A 19,636-nucleotide genomic window follows, 5' to 3' on the forward strand; every position below is an offset into this window, starting at 1 on the left:
AATCTACTGTGTTGTGCCAAGCACACAATCTGTGTTCCAGCCCACCTTCCACTATATAAGAGAAAACTTTGGGGGTTTTGTTGCTTTCTTCCCTTCTTCTTAAGCTATCTTTATTGTTATCTCTCTGCCTGAACATTTAGCCCAGAGCAGGAAAACCCCAGTGACAATAAAACAAAAAAACAGAGTTAAGTGATATGTAAGCAAATTGATTTCTGCTCATCTTCCTTTTGTGACTTAGGTGTAACCATCTGAGAAAGGTGTTCCTGAAAACTCTGAAGTAAAACCTCAGCACATTGAATGGCTCATAGTTGGTTCTCTGTGATAATCTTCTACAAAAATAAAAAAAGAAAAAACATGTACTGTATTGCCTGTCATTCTATCAGGTGATATTACTACCTCTAATATTACATGCTCCATTGAACATAAAATGCCTAAGTACAAAGGATCAAATTTTGCTTCCAGCTACATATTCAGTGACTTGAATTCACAGAGCTGGAGTGCATACATCTGAGGAGAGAATTTTCTTCATTGCCAATTGCCATTCTGTCCAAACGTGTCACAGAATACTACTCCTGTAACACATATTTAACCTAGCAAATTGAGTTCTAAAACATTTCTGTTATTTCTCACTTAGAATACTCTTTCATCTGCCTTATAAAGGTCTTTCTACCTTGCCTTAGGATCTTTCTGCTCAATATTTATATTTGATATAAAGGTCAGACCAGATGGCTAGAATAACTCTATCCTTGGGAGGATTTGGCTGGATTCTATTAGAGAACATACTTGTGCTACACCTGAATTCTCTTCTCTCTCTTCTATATTTTCTGGTCGGCCTTAGGTCTCACAATGCTTTTCTTTCTGTAGCCATCATTTACTTCCTGAAATCTGTTAGATATCTTGTAAATTTCAGTGGGGTCTGGCTAAGCAGAGGGGACCAAGAAGACATAAATGTTAGATAAGGTATAGCAGATAAAACTATCAAGCAGTGAAAAACACTTGCACAGATAGAAGGTAAACAGAAGGACCAAAAGCCAGCTGAAGGTTCAAACTTCAAACAGGTTAAATAATGTACAAGTGCAGAAGTCATTCAGCATCCATAAAGAGAAGGACATATACCAAATAACCTCACTTAGAGCTGGAACTTTAAAAAAAAATTTTTTTTAGAGCTGGAACTTAATAAGGACAGAAAGGGGAAAACGCACAGTGAAATTTGGACTGGATGGGATTTGTTGTATCAAAGCAAAGAACTCTGGGGAAGGAGTGGACAGATGGCGATGGAGTGGACATTGCAGTCCTGGTGCATGATGGTGGAAAAGGATTTAAGTTGGGGGCGAGAGAATTGGCAGACATCTATCACAGGGAGATGATAAATTGTACCCATATGACAATAACTGTGCTGTAAACCCCCACCAGTACAATGATATTATTTTTTAAATTTTGTTGTTTGTTATTAATAGTATGTTACAAGATTGTAAGATTACAATGTATAGTTCCACACCACACCCACCACAGAAGTTCTGTGCCTCTACCCCTCACCTTCCAAAAATAACCACCACAGTTCTCACAAGTCTTAAGTGCAGTTTCCTTGCTTCTGTTTTTCTGATATGGGTCTTTTTTTTTTTTTGGGGGGGGGGGGTGCTGGGGTTGTTTGGTGTCTTTTTTTTTTCAAGTTCATATGAATAAGATCTCTAGATTCCACATATGAGTAAAACCATCTAGTAGCTGTCTTTCCTTACATTCTCTTCTCTTATATGTAATCCATTGTAAATTTCCTATAGCAATTAAGAAATTGCTCTCTGGGAGTCCGGTAGTAGCGCAGCAGGTTAAGCATACGTGGCACTAAGCACAGGGACCCACATAAGAATCTGCATTCGAACCCCAGCTCCCCACCTGCAGGGGAATCCCTTCACAGGCGGTGAAGCAGATCTGTAGGTGTCAATCTTTCTCCCCCGTCTCTGTTTTCCCCTCCACTCTCCATTTCTCTCTTTCCTATCTAACAGCGACTACATCAATAACAACTACAATGATAAATACAACAACAATAAAAAAGGGCAACAAAAGGGAAAATAGATAAATAAACATTAAAAAATTACAAAAAAAAAAAAAAAAGAAAGAAAGAAAGAAATTGCCCTCTAGAGCCGAAGCCCTTACATTCAAATCCTACGCTTCAAAATTACCATTGTTCTGGACTTCAATGATACATTTAACTGCATAAACCAAACCCCAGTTTACTGATTCTTGCCAATGGAAATAGTACCTACCAGAAATGCTTGTTGATGTTAAATGAGTTGATTTTCACACAGACCTTATTATCAGGCTTGCAGCAAGCATTCACCAATTACTGTTTAATGCACCAACATTTATTACTTGGTTTTGATGGTAAAAGTGATCTTCAGATTTTTCTCATGACATCCCATGCTTTGGATCAAGACAGACAATGTCCAGAGCCTAGAAGATTAGTTTCGTGGGCAAAAACAGCACCAGTAAAAAGGTAAACTTAGATTAGCTATAATCCTTGAACCATAGCCATTGTCCCTTTATTCATTCTACTCAGTTAATATTTACTGAGTACCTACCGTGTACTAAGCACAATTCAAAGACAGTGAATCAGATAGAGAAAAATATTATTCTCCTGAAATTTGTTTCCTAGAGAGATAAGCAATAAATAGCCAAAGTCAAATAAAGTATCAAAAAGTGGAAAGGTCATATGGTAAACAGTGACAGAACATTCAGGAAAAACCTCTGAGAGTTTTAAGCTATAATCTGGAGAAATGACCCCAACAAAAAATGACCCAACAAAATTTTTAAGCTATAATCTGGAGAAATGACCCCAACAAAAATAAATGAGAAATAATTTGAGACAATGGGAAAAGCCAGTACAAAAATGTTAAGATAGGAGTCAGGTAGAAGAAAGAAGGTCAGTTTGTCTGCATGGTAAGAGAGGAAAATGGGCAAAGGTCTAATCCCATAAATTTTTATCAGAGAAAGGAGTTTGGGTTATATTCTTTTTTTTTTTTTTTTTTTTTTTTTTTTTTTTTTTTTATTTAAATTTTTAATTTAAGAAAGGATTAGTGAACAAAAGCATAAGGTAGGAGGGGTACAACTCCACACAATTCCCACCACCCAATCCCCATAACCCACCCTCTCCCATGATAGCCTTCCCATTCTCTAGCCCTCTGGGAGCATGGACCCAGGGTCGTTGAGGGTTGCAGAAGGTAGAGGGTCTGGCTTCTGTAATTGCTTCCCCGCTGAACATGGGCGTTGACTGGTCGGTCCATACTCCCAGTCTGCCTCTCTCTGGGTTATATTCTATGTAAGTGTAATGAGAGCCTTTGGAGAGCTGTGAACAGGAAGCAATATAATCTGACTGAAAGTTTTAAAGCCACTTCCTGGCTGTCTTGTTCCTCTCTTTACCATCTCAGTTATGGCTTGCTTTATAGGCTGAAGTATCTATTGTTTTTGGACAAAGCTATCTCACAAAGCCACATATGAAGTACTCAGAAGACCAAAATGCCATTACATGTCAAAATTCATGGCTTTTTCACCACTTGTGCTTTTGAGATTAGAAAATGAACATAGTAATAGAAGCAAGAAGTTGGCCATCTTCCCTGAGAACTAAAGACCAAGAAAGATAGTGTCAGGCTTTGTGATGAACATGGAGATTAGATTCTACCTTCCAACATTCTGTTTTCTGTTTTCTTTAATTCTGCTGCTTCTTAGGCATTCTTACTTACTTTTTTCCCTTTTTTTAAATTTTTATTTATAAAAAGGAAACACTGACAAAAAACATAGGATAAAAGGGGTACAACTCCAAACAATTCTCACCACCAGAACTCTGTATCCTCTCCCTTGATAGCTTTCCTATACTTTATTCCTCTGGGAGCATGGACCAAAGGACATTATGGGTGCAGAAGGTGAAAGGTCTGGCTTCTGTAATTGCTTCCCCGCTGAACATGGGCATCAACAAGTCGGTCCATACTCCCAGCCTGTTTCTCTCTTTCCCTGGTGGGGCGGGGCTCTGGGGAATCGGAACTCCAGGACAAATTGGTGGGGTCATCTGCCCAGGGAAGTCCAGTTGGCATCATGGTAGCATCTGGAACCTGGTGACTGAAAAAAGAGTTAACATATAAAGCCAAACAAATTGTTCACTAATAATGAACCTAAAGGCTGGACTAGTGCAGATGAAGATTTTGGGGTCTCTTTTGTAGATAGTAATCCTATTTCAGTTATGTTCCAAAGAGCCCATGACTATAATAGTATTTTTTTTTTTCTGAGCCTGACATCTGATATGCAGGTGGATCCTAGTTATTGTCTGGGGAGATGATGTCATGGCTGGAAAAGGACCAGAAAGCTGCATCAGCGAAGAGAGTAGCTCCCAAATATGAGAAAGGTGTATTAATATTGTTGACTGTAAACCCCACTGATTTCATCTGATCTGGGACCCATATTCAGCTTAGGAGCCTATGTGACCTCTGCATCTTATAGATCTGAGCTCACATTCTGTGGTCATCAGTAGGAACTTTCCAAGCTGCCCCAGTAGTGATCCATCTTCCTCAGGTGGAAGATAGAGCATGTTGTCCATCCTCCCTTCAGAGGATGTAACATTCTCTACTGTTGTTGGTCCAAGTTGAGGGTAAGGTCCTATGGGGACCACAAAGGGGTCTATTGTGTTGTTCTTGATAGAGATGACTAGTAACAATGGAGAGAGGGATTTATTCAATATCTAGGCCCATCTTGTCTGTTTAGGAATCTCAGGACTCCCTGACCAGGGCCCCAGCTGATGGGGTGGCCTGATAGTGACTAAAGAGTCATCATTAAAGTATGCTAGTCTCTTGCCCTTATTCAGCTTTTGCAGTCCTAACTTTTATTAAGGTTGGCTTTGGAGTGACTAAGGGAAGTTTAATAGGAAGTAGGTGAGGAGGGGACATTCTTACTTTCAAAGGAACAATTGTAAGGTTCACCTCTAGTGATCCAGGCTCAATTTTTTTTAAAAAATATTTATTTATTTATTTATTCCCTTTTGTTGCCCTTGTTGTTTTATTGTTGTAGTTATTATTGTTGTTATTGATGTCATCGTTGTTGGATAGAACAGAGAGAAATGGAGAGAGGAGGGGAAGACAGAGAGAAGGAGATAAAGATAAGATACCTGCAGGCCTGCTTCACCACTTGTGAAGCGACTCCTCTGCAGGCGGGGGGCCGGGGGGCTCAAACCGGGATCCTTGTGCTTTGTGCCACCTGCACTTAATCTGCTGCTCTACCACCTGACTCCTGATCCAGGTTCACTTCTAATGAAACCAGGCTAACTTTTGAGATTCCCAACACACTAGATTCCAAGAATACTTGATATTATAGCTTGTGGGTCTGCAATTAAGTCCCTCCTAGGTATCATATATGAAAGGATGTTAATTAACCTAAGTGAAAATCGCAGCCAGTCTAATGTCTGTGTCCTGGAGCTAATTCAATTGTGTTTGAAAATAATCCCACAGTCCAATAAGTTAGGAAGTTAAGCCTCTTTCCTAAAATTTCATTATGATAAAGATTTCTACTAGGAAACTATCAACAACAAACACTGGACAAGAAATAAGAAACTTCAGGCTGGGCCTATGCTCTGTTACCAATTGGTTATAGAAGGAGAAGTTATTCATTAATTACAGCTAAGTAATATTCCATTGTGTGTATATACCACAACTTTCTTAGCTACTTATCTGTTGTTGTACATTTGGGTTGTTTCCAGATTTAGACATAAATGTGCAGATCATTGCAAATAGTGTCCCTTTGAACATGAATGAACTCTACATTCCTAGCTGAAGAATTGCTGAATATATTTATTTCTAATATTCTGAGGAGTTTCCAGACTGTATTCCACAGGGGCTGAAACAATTTATATTCCCATTAATGGTGTAGAAGTGTTTCTTTTTCCCTATATTCTTGCCATCACTTGTTTCTGTTCTTTTTATTTTTATCTTTTTATTATTTTTTAATATTTTTAATTTAATTATTATTGGGTAGACACAGAGAGAAATTGAGGGGGAAGGTTAATAGAGAGTCTAGAGGGAGAGAGACAGAGAGACACCTGCAGCCCTGCTTCACTGCTTATGAAGCTTTCCCCTGCAGGTGGGGACCAAGGTTTTGAACTTGGGTCCTTGTGCTCTGTAATGTGATCACTTAACCACGTGCACCACTGCCTGGCCCCCTATTTCTGTCCTTTTTAATGTATGGCATTCTGACAGGTATGAGATACTATCTCATTGTTGTATTGAAATACTAAGTTTTATTGCATGTTTACTTTGTGCCTTGTATCATTCAAGCCTCAAAAAATTGGGGAAGAGGAAGAAACAAAAAACGAAATTGGGGAAAAGAAAGAGGAAGAAACACTACAGCACCAAACTTCCTCTGTTGTCATAACATTTCCATGTGGTGCCAGGACTCAAATCTAGGTAACACAAGATGGCATTGCAGGCAGCCTACCTGGTGAGCTGCTTCTCTGGCCCTGTGCTTTCATTTTTAGCAGTTATAAATACAAAATGTCTCTTTCCTTAGTGATGATTCTCAGTTGAAAATCACATCAAGCTGTCTCAAGGAAATGTTAGTATAATGCTGAACTATTAAAGGTCTTGAATGGTTTTCCTTTTGGTTTATTCATATCTGGGTAATAAGTGACCTAGAAGTAGACTATACATATCTTTCGATGTGCATCTTATTGGAGGAGTTAAAGCAATTTCTTACCTTTGCCCTTGGCTTTCTTGTAAGAATATTAAACTTTTCTACACAGAGAGCAGACTGGACATGGTATTTAAATTGTATTTCCTATTGTATTTCCTTGCTTAAAATACTGTATTCTTCCATTGAAAATAGGAAGCAGTGGGCTGGGGAGATAAGTTTGGTGTATTGCATTGCACCAAAGCAAAGAACTCTGGGGAAGGAGTACAGGGAGGGGGTGGGAGGAAGAGGGCTTTTAGGTCCTGGTACACAGTGAAGGACCTAATTAGGGATGAGAATATTTTGTAGACACATATCTTGGTGAGATGAAAAAGTACCCATGTGCCAACAACTGTAGTATAAATCAACCTTCCAATAAGAAAAAGAAAAGAAAGAGGAAGGAAGGAAGGAAGGAAGGAAGGAAGGAAGGAAGGAAGGAAGGAAGGAAGGAAGAAAGGAAGGATGTGGTAAGGTGATCCCCAGTCACAAGTCAGGAGCTTAACACTAATTCTTATTCTCCCCAGGCTAAAGTCATTTGTCCTCTCAAAGCCTTGGTTTCCTTATCTGTCAAAGTCAGCAGGATCTAGATTAAGTTATGTATCATTAGCCAAACTCTATTTCTTGGATTCCAACAGTCAGTTACAGTGCCATCTTGTATTTCTTCTTAGAAAGGCCACTCAACTAAAAGTCCTTTCCATGAGAACTCCTTTCATTTCTGTTCTTTTCCTTGTTGCTCTGCACCACTGCCCCCCCCCAAAAAAAAGCCCAGCAGATAATGCCTTTGAAAGAAAAATAAGTCAATACTCAGCATTCCTTCTATTATCTATTACCAACTAACAAGTGGGAAATTAAAACTCCCAGAAAACTTAGTGTCAATCAGAGATAAAAGAAAAATTTGCTCATAAAAAAATTTGGGGTGGATTTTTATTATTACTTATTTATTATTGGATAAAGATGGATATATGGAAAGAGGAGGGGTAGAGAGGAAGAGAGACAGAGAGAAACGTTCAGCCCTGCTTCACCACTCATGAAGATTCCCCCCTGCAGTTGGGGACAAGGGGCTTGAACCTTGTGCATTGTAATGTGAGCACTTAACCAGGTGTGCTACCGCCTGACCCAGGTGGAGATATATATATATATATTGCCATTCAAGTGTTTCTATATCAAATAGAGCCATAAAGGCTAGGAGTTTGTTATTGTATTTTAAGTGCTATAAATAAAATGAATGAGTGGACTCTCAGTCTGAGAGTGGGTCTTTCATTGTAAAAGTGACTCGTGTATTTCATGATCCTTCTGAAAAACTAGATATGAGTTCTTATGAGCAATGATGATGCAATAACATGAAACTATAAAGTATTAAAGAAGACCCTCACCTTTGAAAATGGATGCTTGCAAAAAAAAAAAAAAAAAAAGAGTTTAAAGATCACCCCTTTTCCTTAGCCTCTGAGGCTGGGAGATGGCTATTTCCAACCCCCCAACCTCAACAGCAGAAAACAATAGGAAGTCATTTGTATAGTGTTTCAGAGTGGACTTGCCTGAGGATACAAAGCGGAGATCAGAAAACCTTTAAAAGAGGATAGAAGAGACACTGGAGGGAGGTGGATTTGGGATGGGGCTTCCCTGCCTCCACACCGCACAATGTCTCTTTCTTTAAATATTCATTTCTTCTTTTCTTAAACTTTATTGCTTTTACTTTTTGGATAGAGACAGTAGAAATTGAGAGGGAAGAGGGGGATAAAGAAGGAGAGAGATAGAGGGACACCTGCAAACCTGCTTCACCACTTACAAAGCTTTAACCCTGCAGTTGGGGACTGAGGACTTGAACCCAGGTCCTTGCACATTGTAATGTGTGTGCACAACCAAGTGTGCCACCTCCCAGGCCCATGCTTTTTTTCTTTTTAAATAACACTTTTACAATTTACTTTAATAAGATAAAAACAGACTGGGGATATGGATCAATACTCGTGTTCAGCAGAGAAACAACTATGGAAGCCATACCTCCCACCTTTAGCACCCCATAAATTTTGGTCCATACTCCCAGAGGGATAAAGAACAAGGAAACTTCTAATGAAAGGAATGGGATACAGAACACTGGTGATGAGAACTGTATTAAACTGTACCCCTCTTTTTTTTATATTTATTTATTTATTCCCTTTTGTTGCCCTTGTTGTTTTATTGTTGTAGTTATTATTGATGTCATTGTTGTTGTATAGGACAGAGAGAAATCGAGGAGGGGGGAAGCCAGAGGGGGAGAGAAAGACACCTGCAGACCTGATTCACCACCTGTGAAGCGATGTGCCTGCAGATGGGGAGTCTGGGGCTGGAACCGGGTTCCTTATGCCGGTCCTTGAGCTTTGCGCTACCTGTGCTTAACCCGCTACACTCCCGCCCGACACCCTGAAACTGTGCCCCTCTTATCTCACAATCTTGTTGATCATTATTAAACTACTGTATAAGTACCACGCACTAACCGATTGCGGCACTGGAGCTCTATTATTAAATTACTAATAATAAATAAATAATAAAAAGAATTCTGGGGAGCTGGGCAGTAGCACAGCGGGTTAAGCACACTTGGAGCAAAACGCAAGGACCGGCCTAAGTAAGGATCCTGATTCGAGCCCAGCTCCCCACCTGCAGGGGAGTCACTTCACAAGAGGTGAAGCAGGTCTGCAGGTGTCTTTCTCTCCCCCTTTCTGTCTTCCCCTCCTCTCTCAGTTTCTCTCTGTCCTATCCAACAAGGACGACAACAAGAATAACTACAACAATAAATAAAAAAACAAGGGCAACAAAAGGGAATAGATAAATAAATATTTTTTTTAAAGAATTGTGAAAAATAAATAAATCTTTCTTTTGTATAGTTACTTGATGGCCTTGAGTGAATGAAGAAAGTGAAGTAAGGGATAGGAAAGGAAGATGTCCAGGCATAAGCAATAAATATTTGATTAAAGAATGTATGGGGACCAGGAGGTAGTGCAGCAGGTTGAGTGCACATGGCACAAAGTGAAAGGAACCACATAAAGATCCCGGTTGGAGCCTCCAGCTCCTCACCTGCAGGAGAGTTGCTTCACAACTGGTGAGGCAGGTCTGCAGATGTCTATCTTTCTCTCACCCTTTCTGTCTCCCTTCTTCTCTCAATTTCTCTCTCTTATCCAACAACAACAATAATAATAACAACAGCAATAAACAACAAGGGCAACAAAAGGGAAAATAGCCTCCAGGAGCAGTGGATTCATAGTGCAGGCATCCAAGCCCAGCAATAACCCTGGAGGGAAAAAAAAAAAAAAAGAAGAAGATTGTATGGTGCCTTCTTTAGAACATTCTACAATGTTGTGAGCTTATGTGGTCTAAGTCTAATCACAGAAGACTATTAGTCATTTTTTTATTTGGGGGTATATAATTGCCCTCTAACTTATGGAGACATGAACAGATGTACATAGTACCATAGGCCCTAGCCTATAGCTAAGATCTGTGACTTTGTTAGAAAACATGCCATCTCAGACCCCACCAATGTGTCCTGGAGTCCCGCTTCCCCAGAACCCCACCCCACTAGGGAACAAGAGAGAGACAGACTGGGAGTATGGATCGACCTGTCGACGCCATGTTCGGTGAGAAAGCAGTTACAGAAGCCAGACTTTCCACCTTCTGCATCCCACAATGACCTTGGGTCCATACTCCCAGAGGGTTAAAAAATAGGAAAGCTATCGGGGGAGGGGATAGGATACAGAGTTCTGGTGGTGGGAATTGTGTGGAGTTGTACCCCTCTTATCCTATGGTTTTGTCAGTGTTTCCTTTTTATAAATAAGATAAGAAAAAGACAAAAATAAATAAAAATTAAATAATAACAATGATAAACAACAAAGACAACAAAAAAGGAAAAAATATAGTCTCCAGGAGCAGTGGATTCGTAGTGCAGGCACTGAGCCCCAGTGATGGCCTTGGAGGCAAAAAAAAAAAAAAAAAAAGAATATCAAAATGCTCTCAAAACTACTTGAACACTAGTCCTTTATCTAGTGGTAAATCATATGTGTATGTGTGTGTATAATTTTTTTATCTTTTGTCCATATGTATCTACCCAGTAAAACTTAGCCTGACAACTTAGACCTGGAAAATCTACACAGCCTTAGGAGAGAACTGAGCCCTGTGACCCACAGCAGAACCTAGAAGCAAATATCACCAGCTCTTTACTAAAGCTCACATTGCATATAGGATGATGGTGCTATGCCTGTCTTCATTGCACCTAGGTCTCCAGAGCTCCAGATACAGACCTTCAGCTCACTAACCGTCCAGGAGCTGTGGGATTGCTTTTCTCATCAACAAAACAAACATAACTGCCTGTTTCATCTGTCAAAATAATGACCTTCAGGACAATGTGGAATAAAAATGACTTATTTGAAATAATTCCCTTTGAGATCGTCTTGTATTTCCCACCCTGGTTCTAATGTGGATAATTTCCTAATAATTCTGTTTAAATGTTTCCATTTCTGCAAACAGTAATTCATCAACCTTCCTTTTGTTTCTGGTTGAAAAGTTCTTAACTTCTTTAAGTATAGAGCTTCTCTGCCCCTTTCTCTCATTTCTACTTTTGCTGAAGAGCATACTGATGGCATAAATACCATCTCTTCAAAAAAGCCTTGAACAGTTCAAGGTGTCTCTTTGTGTTCCAGAGCCTGAACACTGTAGTACATGTCCTTGAAACAGTGACTGTGTATGGGAAAGGTCTACAACTATGTCTTTAAAAATCCAGCTTCCCTGCCAGATAAGTAAAGCTATAATCATCGACAGCCCTAACCCACTCCTGCAGTGAGGGCATGCTGCCCAAGAGCCCAGACCCAGCCTTTAGGAACCTGTAGTCCAGCTTCAAGCTGAAGACTACAATGCTGGGACACATTTACACATAAGAATATTGTCGAGGTTAAAAGTGTGCTCAAAGCAGAGGCAGGCTCAGAGCACAGATACTTATGCGCATAAATGCATTAACTGCTGAATGATACAGTGCTCCACTGTGGTGTTAACGCTTCAAGGGCCAAGCAAAGATCAGGTAGGCTTTATTTTCTCCTTTTTATTAGTTATCTAGCAATATTTTTACAAAATTATAAGATTTCAGTTGTAAAATTTCACATGTCTGTATGGTTAAGTGTAAATTACCAGACCTTCAGCCCAAGTTCTATGCTCCATCCCACCCTCAGCTCCCATAATCACCATGGGGCTTAAAAGGTCCAAGAGACAAGTTGATTATTATTATATTTTTTTTTGCAAATTTATTTGTTTTAGTCATTCATATTCTGTATGTGAATGAAACCACCCAGTAGTTGTCCTTCACATCTTTACTTATCTCACTTAGCATAATCACCTTTGGTTCTACCCATTTTGTTCCAAATGATACACTCCATGTTTGTCTGGTTTTTTTTAATTGCAGAATAGTGTTCAATTAAATATATTCCATAATTTCCTTTTCTTTTTTTATATTTATTTACTTATTTTCCCTTTTGTTGCCCTTGTTTGTTTTATTGTTGTTGTAGTTATTATCGTAGTTATTATTGATGTTGTGATTGTTGGATAGGACAGAGAGAAATGGAGAGAGGAGGGGAAGACAGAGAGGGGGAGAGAAAGATAGACACCTGCAGACCTGCTTCACCACCTGTGAGTCGACTCTCCTGCAGGTGGGGAGCCGAGGGCTCAAACCGGGATCTTCCCACCTGTCCTTGCGTTTTGCTCCACGTGTGCTTAACCTGCTGCGCTACCACCCTACTGCCCCATAATTTCCTTTTCTTCCTTCCTTCCTTCCTTCCTTCCTTCCTTCCTTCCTTCCTTCCTTCCTTCTTTCTTTCTTTTTTTTTTTCTTTTTTTGCCATAGGGTTACAGTTGGGACTTAGTGCCTGCATAAGGAGTCCACTGCTTCTGTAGGCCATTTTTTTCTTTGTTCTTCTTTTATTTAATAAGACATAAATTAAGAGGGGGAAGGGAAACAGAGAGGGAGAACAGGAGACACCTGCAGCACAGCTTCACCTTCGGTAAAGCTTCCCACCTGCAGGCGAGACCAGAAGCTTGAACCTGGGTCCTAGTACATGGTAACATGTTTGCTTAACCATGAGTCCCACCACCTGGCCCATCCCATAGTTTCTTCATCTACTCTTGTGAAGATGTGGAGAAAAAATAATTATGTTATAGTGTGAAAATGCAAATTGGTGCAGCCTCTATGGAAAGCAATATGACAAGTCCTTAAATAAAAATGGAAATACCTTGTGATCCAGCAATACTACTTCTAAGTATGAATCTAATGGACACAAAAGCTCTCATATGAAGACTTATGAACCCCTATGTTTATAGCTACATTACTCACAATACTCCAAAATTTTGAAGCAACCTAAGTGTTCAGATAAACTTTTTTTAATATTTATTTATTTATTTATTCCCTTTTGTTGCCCTTGTTTTATTGTTGTAGTTATTATTGTTGTTGATGTCATCATTGTTGGATAGGACAGAGAGAAATTGAGCGAGGAGGGGAGACAGAGAGGAAGAGAAAGACAGACACCTGCAAACCTGCTTCACCACCTGTGAAGCGACTCCCCTGCAGGTGGGGAGCAAGTGGGGAGCGAGAGCTTGAACCAGGATCCTTAGGCCTGTCCTTGAGCTTTGCGCCACCTGCGCTTAACCTGCTGCACTACTGCCTGACTCCCTGGATAAACTTTTAAAAAGCTGATGTGTTCCTGGCATTTTTCCCTTCTACATGCTAACAGCTGAACATTTCCAATGTTGCTTTTTATGTTTCATTTGAAATGATGCTTTTAGTGCCCTACTTTCCGACTTTAGTCATCAAATTGCTTTATTCAAATGCTTACAATCCAGTGCAGAAAAAAATAGGACAATTAGCTGGACATTGATATTACCCAACTAGGGACGCAGAGCCTGATAAGCAGTGACACAATCAGCTCAGAGCATCTCAGGGACACTTCCCTTACAGGGTCCTTTATACTAAGGTCTCATTTGTTACTATTTGCTCATAGTATACTACTGATTGAGGTCAAGCTGATGGAATGGTTCTGGGGAAGATTTCTTTTCTTCAAGAGAAATCTGTCCTCTTGCTTCACTTGCTACTTGCTACTCATGCCTCCTTGTCCCTAAATTGATCCCATTTAGCAATTCTATGTGAGAGGCACTGGATGGAAGCAAGTGGGAAAATGTAAGATGGCATCAATCCAAAGGGTGATGTCGTCATGTTCACAGCCTCAGGTGGTCCCATGTGAACTAAGCCTTGGGGTTCTAGCTGATTTCTATGAATTCATTTGTGATTGATGTCTGTTTATCTCTCTTGACAAACTCGTCTGGATTGCTTTGGAATTTGAAATGATGCCCTCAAAGATGTGAAACAATACAAAAAAATATTGCCTAACTCATGCCTTTCTAACTCTGTCTTTTTCTTCTGCGTATTGCAGTTTCTAGTATTGTTTTCTTATTAACTATCTAAAAGTCCTTGACTTCTGAAACTTTTGCTTGTCCTGTCTGGGTGATAGTGCCTGAGGAAGTGAAAAATAAGTATAGTAATGGCAACAGTGTTATCTAGTGAATCTTAGTATGTAAAAAATACAATTCATGTGTACTAATTCATTCCATTCATATCATAATTTTATGAGGTAAGTGTCTCTATTAAGCCAATTTTACAGATAAGGAAACTAAGGGACAGCCATTTGCACAGGGTCACACAGCTACCAACTAGCAGAACCAAGTTATGAAACTAGAGTCTGGTTCTCAGAGCTGCAATTCTCATCACTATGAATCTCTCTATGATGGGATGGCCAGAAACGACATTGTTATTGTTCGCCTTTAAAAGTAAAATGTGAGCTTCTGATTGATATTTCACCTTTAACCGTTTCTGTTTTTCCCTTCCAAACTCTCAGATGATGGAAATGCTTAAACAAACTAAGGTAGTGTGAGACCACACCATGTAAGTGTGAGCATGGCTCCTGGGGGTTCTGCTGTCTTGTGCGCTTCTGCCTACCGCACCCGCATGTTTTCTCCGTGCTTCTCTGATTCCCGCTTGCGCCACTTGGCGCTTGGACCGCATGAACTGGCACTTTCAAGCCATAGAACTGATGATGTCTTTGTTCCTGGTTTTATATTTGTGCTTCTCTCTCCCCGCAACCCCTGGGAACAGAGCTTACAGTCTGGCACCTTTCTGGGAAGAAGCTGGGGAGGGTCATGTGGGAAACACGGTTGGTTATTGTGCTCTGGCAATGAATGCTCAATTAGCTGGCTTCAAGTATTGTAGGCATGCGCTGGTGTCCTCACTGTGACACTACACAGTGTGGACTTGTATTTGGGTCTCTGCTTGTAAGCTGTGGTCACCCGTGCACACCTGTACTGGGCAATGTTCTTTAGGGGGCCACCGGCCTACATAGATGATTGTTCCGGAATCTTCATAGAAATTGATGCTGTGAGAAAATAATTACCCTGTTCTACAAAGCCAGGCTAAAATGACCAAAGGAAACAAGTGATAATCCCATTTATTTGTTATTTTCTCTCATTGCTCATGGATGATGGACATTCATGCCTACACTAAACAAGCCTGGGGTTAGGAAGGAATTATGTCTTTTCACCAAATATTAGTAATATTGACCCTTCTCTGTACACACACACACACACCCTTTGGTACTCCCTAGGTCTCCAAAAATAGTGTTTCCATTTTAAGTGAGTTCAATATGTGTTAAATTGGATTTATAAAATAAGAAAATTGAAGAAAGAGAAATTAAGCCCAACAAAGACAAGACTTGGAACATTAAAAATCCATCTTACTGCTACCCAAAATGTAATGCAGTAGATAAAGCATTAGACTCTCAAGCATGAGGTCCTGAGTTTGATCCCTGGCATTGCATGTGCTAGAGTCATGGTCTGGCTCTCTCTCTCTCTCTCTCTTCCTCTCATTAATTCATAAATCAACAAATCTTTATGAAATAAAATAGGTCTTCTAGATTCTTCTCCCACCTGATTATGATTTGGGGGCTCATGTTACTTCTTGTTCTCATGAGAACTGTTAAGCATGTGTTGAATGGCAATTAGGAGGGAACTTTTCAAGGTAGCTGCCAGAGATGACAAGATTTTCACATTAAAGAACCTTTCCTGAAATGCAGCTAAGCACAACTCAGTCCCCTGCAGGGCTGTGACCTGAGTTGGTCACTTAGACACACACAGAATACCAGAGCTAAAATCTTTAGGCATGGATCCTTCACACCAAATCCCTTAGTTCACAGGGGGTGACTGAACCTCAAGAAAGAAAATGACTTGCTCAAGATTAAGTCAGGGCCTGGATTAAAACGAAATCCTTCTGTTTCCATACAAGCATCTTCCAGGTACAGCTCCTCCACCCCAGCTTATTTCTCTCTAGGACACAACAGTCTATACAGCTGGGAGAATTCTGGAACTTAAGGAGACATAGCGGATGAGCAAGGCTACATATTCTCCTTTCAGTGTGCTGATGACTAAATTGACAGGGCTAAAGAAGACAATGAGGCAGCCCAAGAATAATCTGAAAGTCAAGACGGTGGAAGTAGAGGCCCACACATGCAAGCTTTCAGCACAGTTTTGAGATAAACCCCAAGGGCTAGGCAGTGATGCACCTGATAGAGATCATACATTACCATGTACAAGGACCTAGGTTCGGCCTAAGCCCCCAGTCCTCACCTGCAGGGAGGAAGCTTCATGAGTAATGAAGCAGTGCTGCAAGTATCTATCTTTCTTTCCCCCCCCCCCACCTCTAAACTCCCTTCCCTTCTCAATTTCTCTCTGTCTCTATTTTAAAAAAAAAAAGTTGGGGAGAATAGTTTCCAGAGGCAGTGGACTTATGGTCCAGGCGCCAAACCCCAGTAATAGCCCTGGTGGCAATAAAATTAAAAATAAATTAAGATATATTTTTAAAAAGAAAGACACCCCCTTGTTTAAATAAATCTTTAGACATAGATATTTAACCAAATCTGCAATGTGTTTTTTAGACATTTTTTAATTTACTAAGCAGGAAGGAAGAGAGAGAATCAGACCATTACTTTGTCATAGGTGATGCTGGGGATGGAACTTATAACCTCAGACTTGCAAATCTGGACCTCTGCCTGCTGTGTATCTCCTTAGCTACTGCAATGTCATTTTAAGAGTTCCTTTTCCCACAGTAAATCTATGATGTTTTAATGTAAAGTCTTGCATATAATTGGTGGAAGAGTCATTCAGATTAACATTTTGGATCCACCGGGTTTAAACATATCAAGTTTGGCTTAAAAATGAAATGTTTTCCAAAATAGCCCATGTGGTCTGTAACATCCTTCCCCTGACCTGATACTGATTCAGAGACAAGTGAGAAAAGCATGGCAGGAGGTGGTGAGATGGGAGAAATCATGGGTGGCTAGTTTCCTGTGCACTTCCTAGATTCTAATGCTGCTGAACCAAACAGAGATTGCAGAAGCTGTGACCTGGGAAAACAGTGCTGAGGTCTTTTCCAGCTGCAAAAGTCTACTGGAGTAGAGGCTCTTCAGGCAGCAAAATGGACTGGAAGAAGACTCTTACGGCTGCATATGCCTGGCACTTCACATAAGATTAAAATGTGGGGCTGGGGAGACAATATAATCATTATGCAAAAGACTCTCCTTCCTTAGGCTCCAAGGTCCCAGGTTCACTCCTCAGCACCATCATAAACCAGAGCTGAGCAGTGTTCCGGTCTTTCTTTGTGCATCTCTCTCTCTCTCTCTCTCTCTTTCTCGTTAAAAGATAAAATTTTTTTCAAGTAGGGGGTACTGGGCAGTGGCGCACAGAGTTGAGCCTACATGTATCATATACCATGAGCAACAACCCAGGGTCAAGCCCCTGGTCCCCATTTGCAGGGGAGAAGCTTCATAAGCAGTGCAGCAGGTGTCTCTCTGTCTCTCCCTCTCTATCTTCCCCATCCCTCTCAATTTCTCTCTGTCCTATCAAAATTTTTAAAAATTAAAAAAAGACTAAAATATGCCAATCCACCATGCCATTCGGAGGGACTGGCAAGTGGGAGCTATGGTAAGCGTCTGTGGTAAGCATCATCACCCTGGAGTCCCCTGTGACACCTGTGGTGCTGTTGGGAAAGAAAAGTGGCATCCTTGGGCAGCCATGCAGAACCAGCTGTCATGTTGAAGATGCTGACCGGGCAGGCAGAGGTCATATGTGCTTGGTCTTAACTTCTTCCTTTGTCAGCGAGCCCCCTAAGCAAGAAGTCAATCAGAGGTGGCTGGGTGGCTTTCAAAAGCTTCTCCCCAGGTCCTGCCTGGTCTCTTCCTGGGAAATCGCTGTCCTGCTGAGACCTCTAGTGGCCATATTGGTAACTGCAAATATCTGAAAAAGGCAAAGAAGGTTAAGGACAGGGTGGGCCCAGCCAAGCACATCCACAGTGATCTGAGACACTTTCTAAATAGAAGAAATGGAGAGTCTGTGGCCTGAGTACCCTTAAAAATCATCCCAGTGACCTGTTTACCTGTTATATATAAATATAACCCCACTCTGCACTCCCCCCCAAAAAGTCCCAGACTGTTCAATGATGATTTCTGCCTGATAGTGATAAGAAATCTGCCTTTTGGGGGGTTTCCAGCTATTCTAGCTTCATTATGAAAGTTGTTAGTTCTAAGTAGTCCTTCATTACTTGTTCTGTAGAAGACTTATAGCCCTATTTTTACCTAGAGCTGAGCTTTTGGGAGCCTGGAGTACCCATCTCCAGGGATCTAGTTGTCTGAAAGCTGAGCACACCATTTGCTCCCTGTGGGCACATTTCCTGCACAGACACATCTGGCTTCTGTGGTGTAAGGACCTGGGAGACTGGACACTGCATAGCTTTTCCACACACACACACACACACACACACACACACACACACACACACACACACTGAAAAAAAAGTCCTCCCATCCCATGCTCCTAACCTCAGGTCTTTGTGAGAACAGTAAGTAAGTTACACATAACTGACACAAGACTAAATTATTTTAATTGTTGTAAGACAGCTATTCTCAAAGTATGCTCTCCAGACCAATAACATCAGTATCACTCAGAAGCATGATGTAAGGGAAGGCTGGGAGGTATCTCAGTGGTTAGAGCACTGCACGTGGAAGCATGGAATGCTGAGTTTGGCACTCAGCATCACACATGGCAGTTATGATGCTCTGGTTTATTCCATATCTGTCTATCTGTCTATCTATCTATCTATCTCTATCTTTATCTCATTCTCATGCATTAGTAAATAAATTTTTAAAAGAAAGAAAGGCAAATGTTCAGGCCTTGTCCTAGACTTAATTACTATTACCTACTTAGTTACATACTTAGTTACTACTTACCTACTTAGTTACTATTACCTACTTGACAAGACAAGACAAGCCGTTTGTTTTCTAAGCTTTCTGGATGATTCCACAGCTTCAGGTAACTATTTTCCTTTTTTGTTATTTATTTATTTATTTATTATTGGATAGAGACAGAGATAAATTGCAAAGACAGAGAGAAATTGAAAAGAGGAGGTAGAGGGGAAAGAGACAGAGACACCTGCAGCCTTGCTTCACTACTCATGAAGCTTCCCCCTGCAGGTAGGGGCCAGCGGCTTGAATCTGGGTCCTTGTTCAGCACACTGCAATGTACACTCAGCCAAGTGCACCACTGCCTGGTTCCTAATACTTATTTTCTTATTATTTATTTAATCTTTTTATTGAGAGGTTTAGTGCCTTTCAGTGGAGTCACTGACCACTGACACATGGGAACAATTTCATTATGCACCAGGACCTTATGCTCTTCCACCTTTCCCAACCCTCCTTCCCAGAATCCTTTGCTTTGATGTAATACACCATTCCCAATCCACATTTCACTTTGTGTTCTCCATTCCTGTCCCTATTTATTAATTTTTGCTTATAAGTGAGGTCATTTAGTATTTGTCCTTCTCTTTTTGGCTTTTCTC

At 40.6% G+C, this 19,636-nt stretch overlaps 1 protein-coding gene across 2 annotated transcripts in view; it reads left to right on the top strand.

Moving 5' to 3' along the window:
- LHFPL3 (LHFPL tetraspan subfamily member 3) overlaps nt 1–19,636 on the top strand; it is a 712,959-nt gene that overhangs the window by 638,561 nt on the left and 54,762 nt on the right. Inside the window, exon 3 of one of the 2 annotated variants that reach the window (XM_060196374.1) lies at nt 14,595–14,641. The exons of the other annotated variant lie outside the window; for it this stretch is intronic. Coding sequence (XP_060052357.1) covers nt 14,595–14,611 — 17 coding nt within the window. The 3' untranslated portion in view covers nt 14,612–14,641. The remainder of the gene's footprint in view (nt 1–14,594; nt 14,642–19,636) is intronic. 2 annotated transcript variants of the gene reach the window in all.

Source organism: Erinaceus europaeus, chromosome 8 (assembly GCF_950295315.1).
Source record: "Erinaceus europaeus chromosome 8, mEriEur2.1, whole genome shotgun sequence".
In the NCBI taxonomy this organism is placed as follows: domain Eukaryota; kingdom Metazoa; phylum Chordata; class Mammalia; order Eulipotyphla; family Erinaceidae; genus Erinaceus; species Erinaceus europaeus.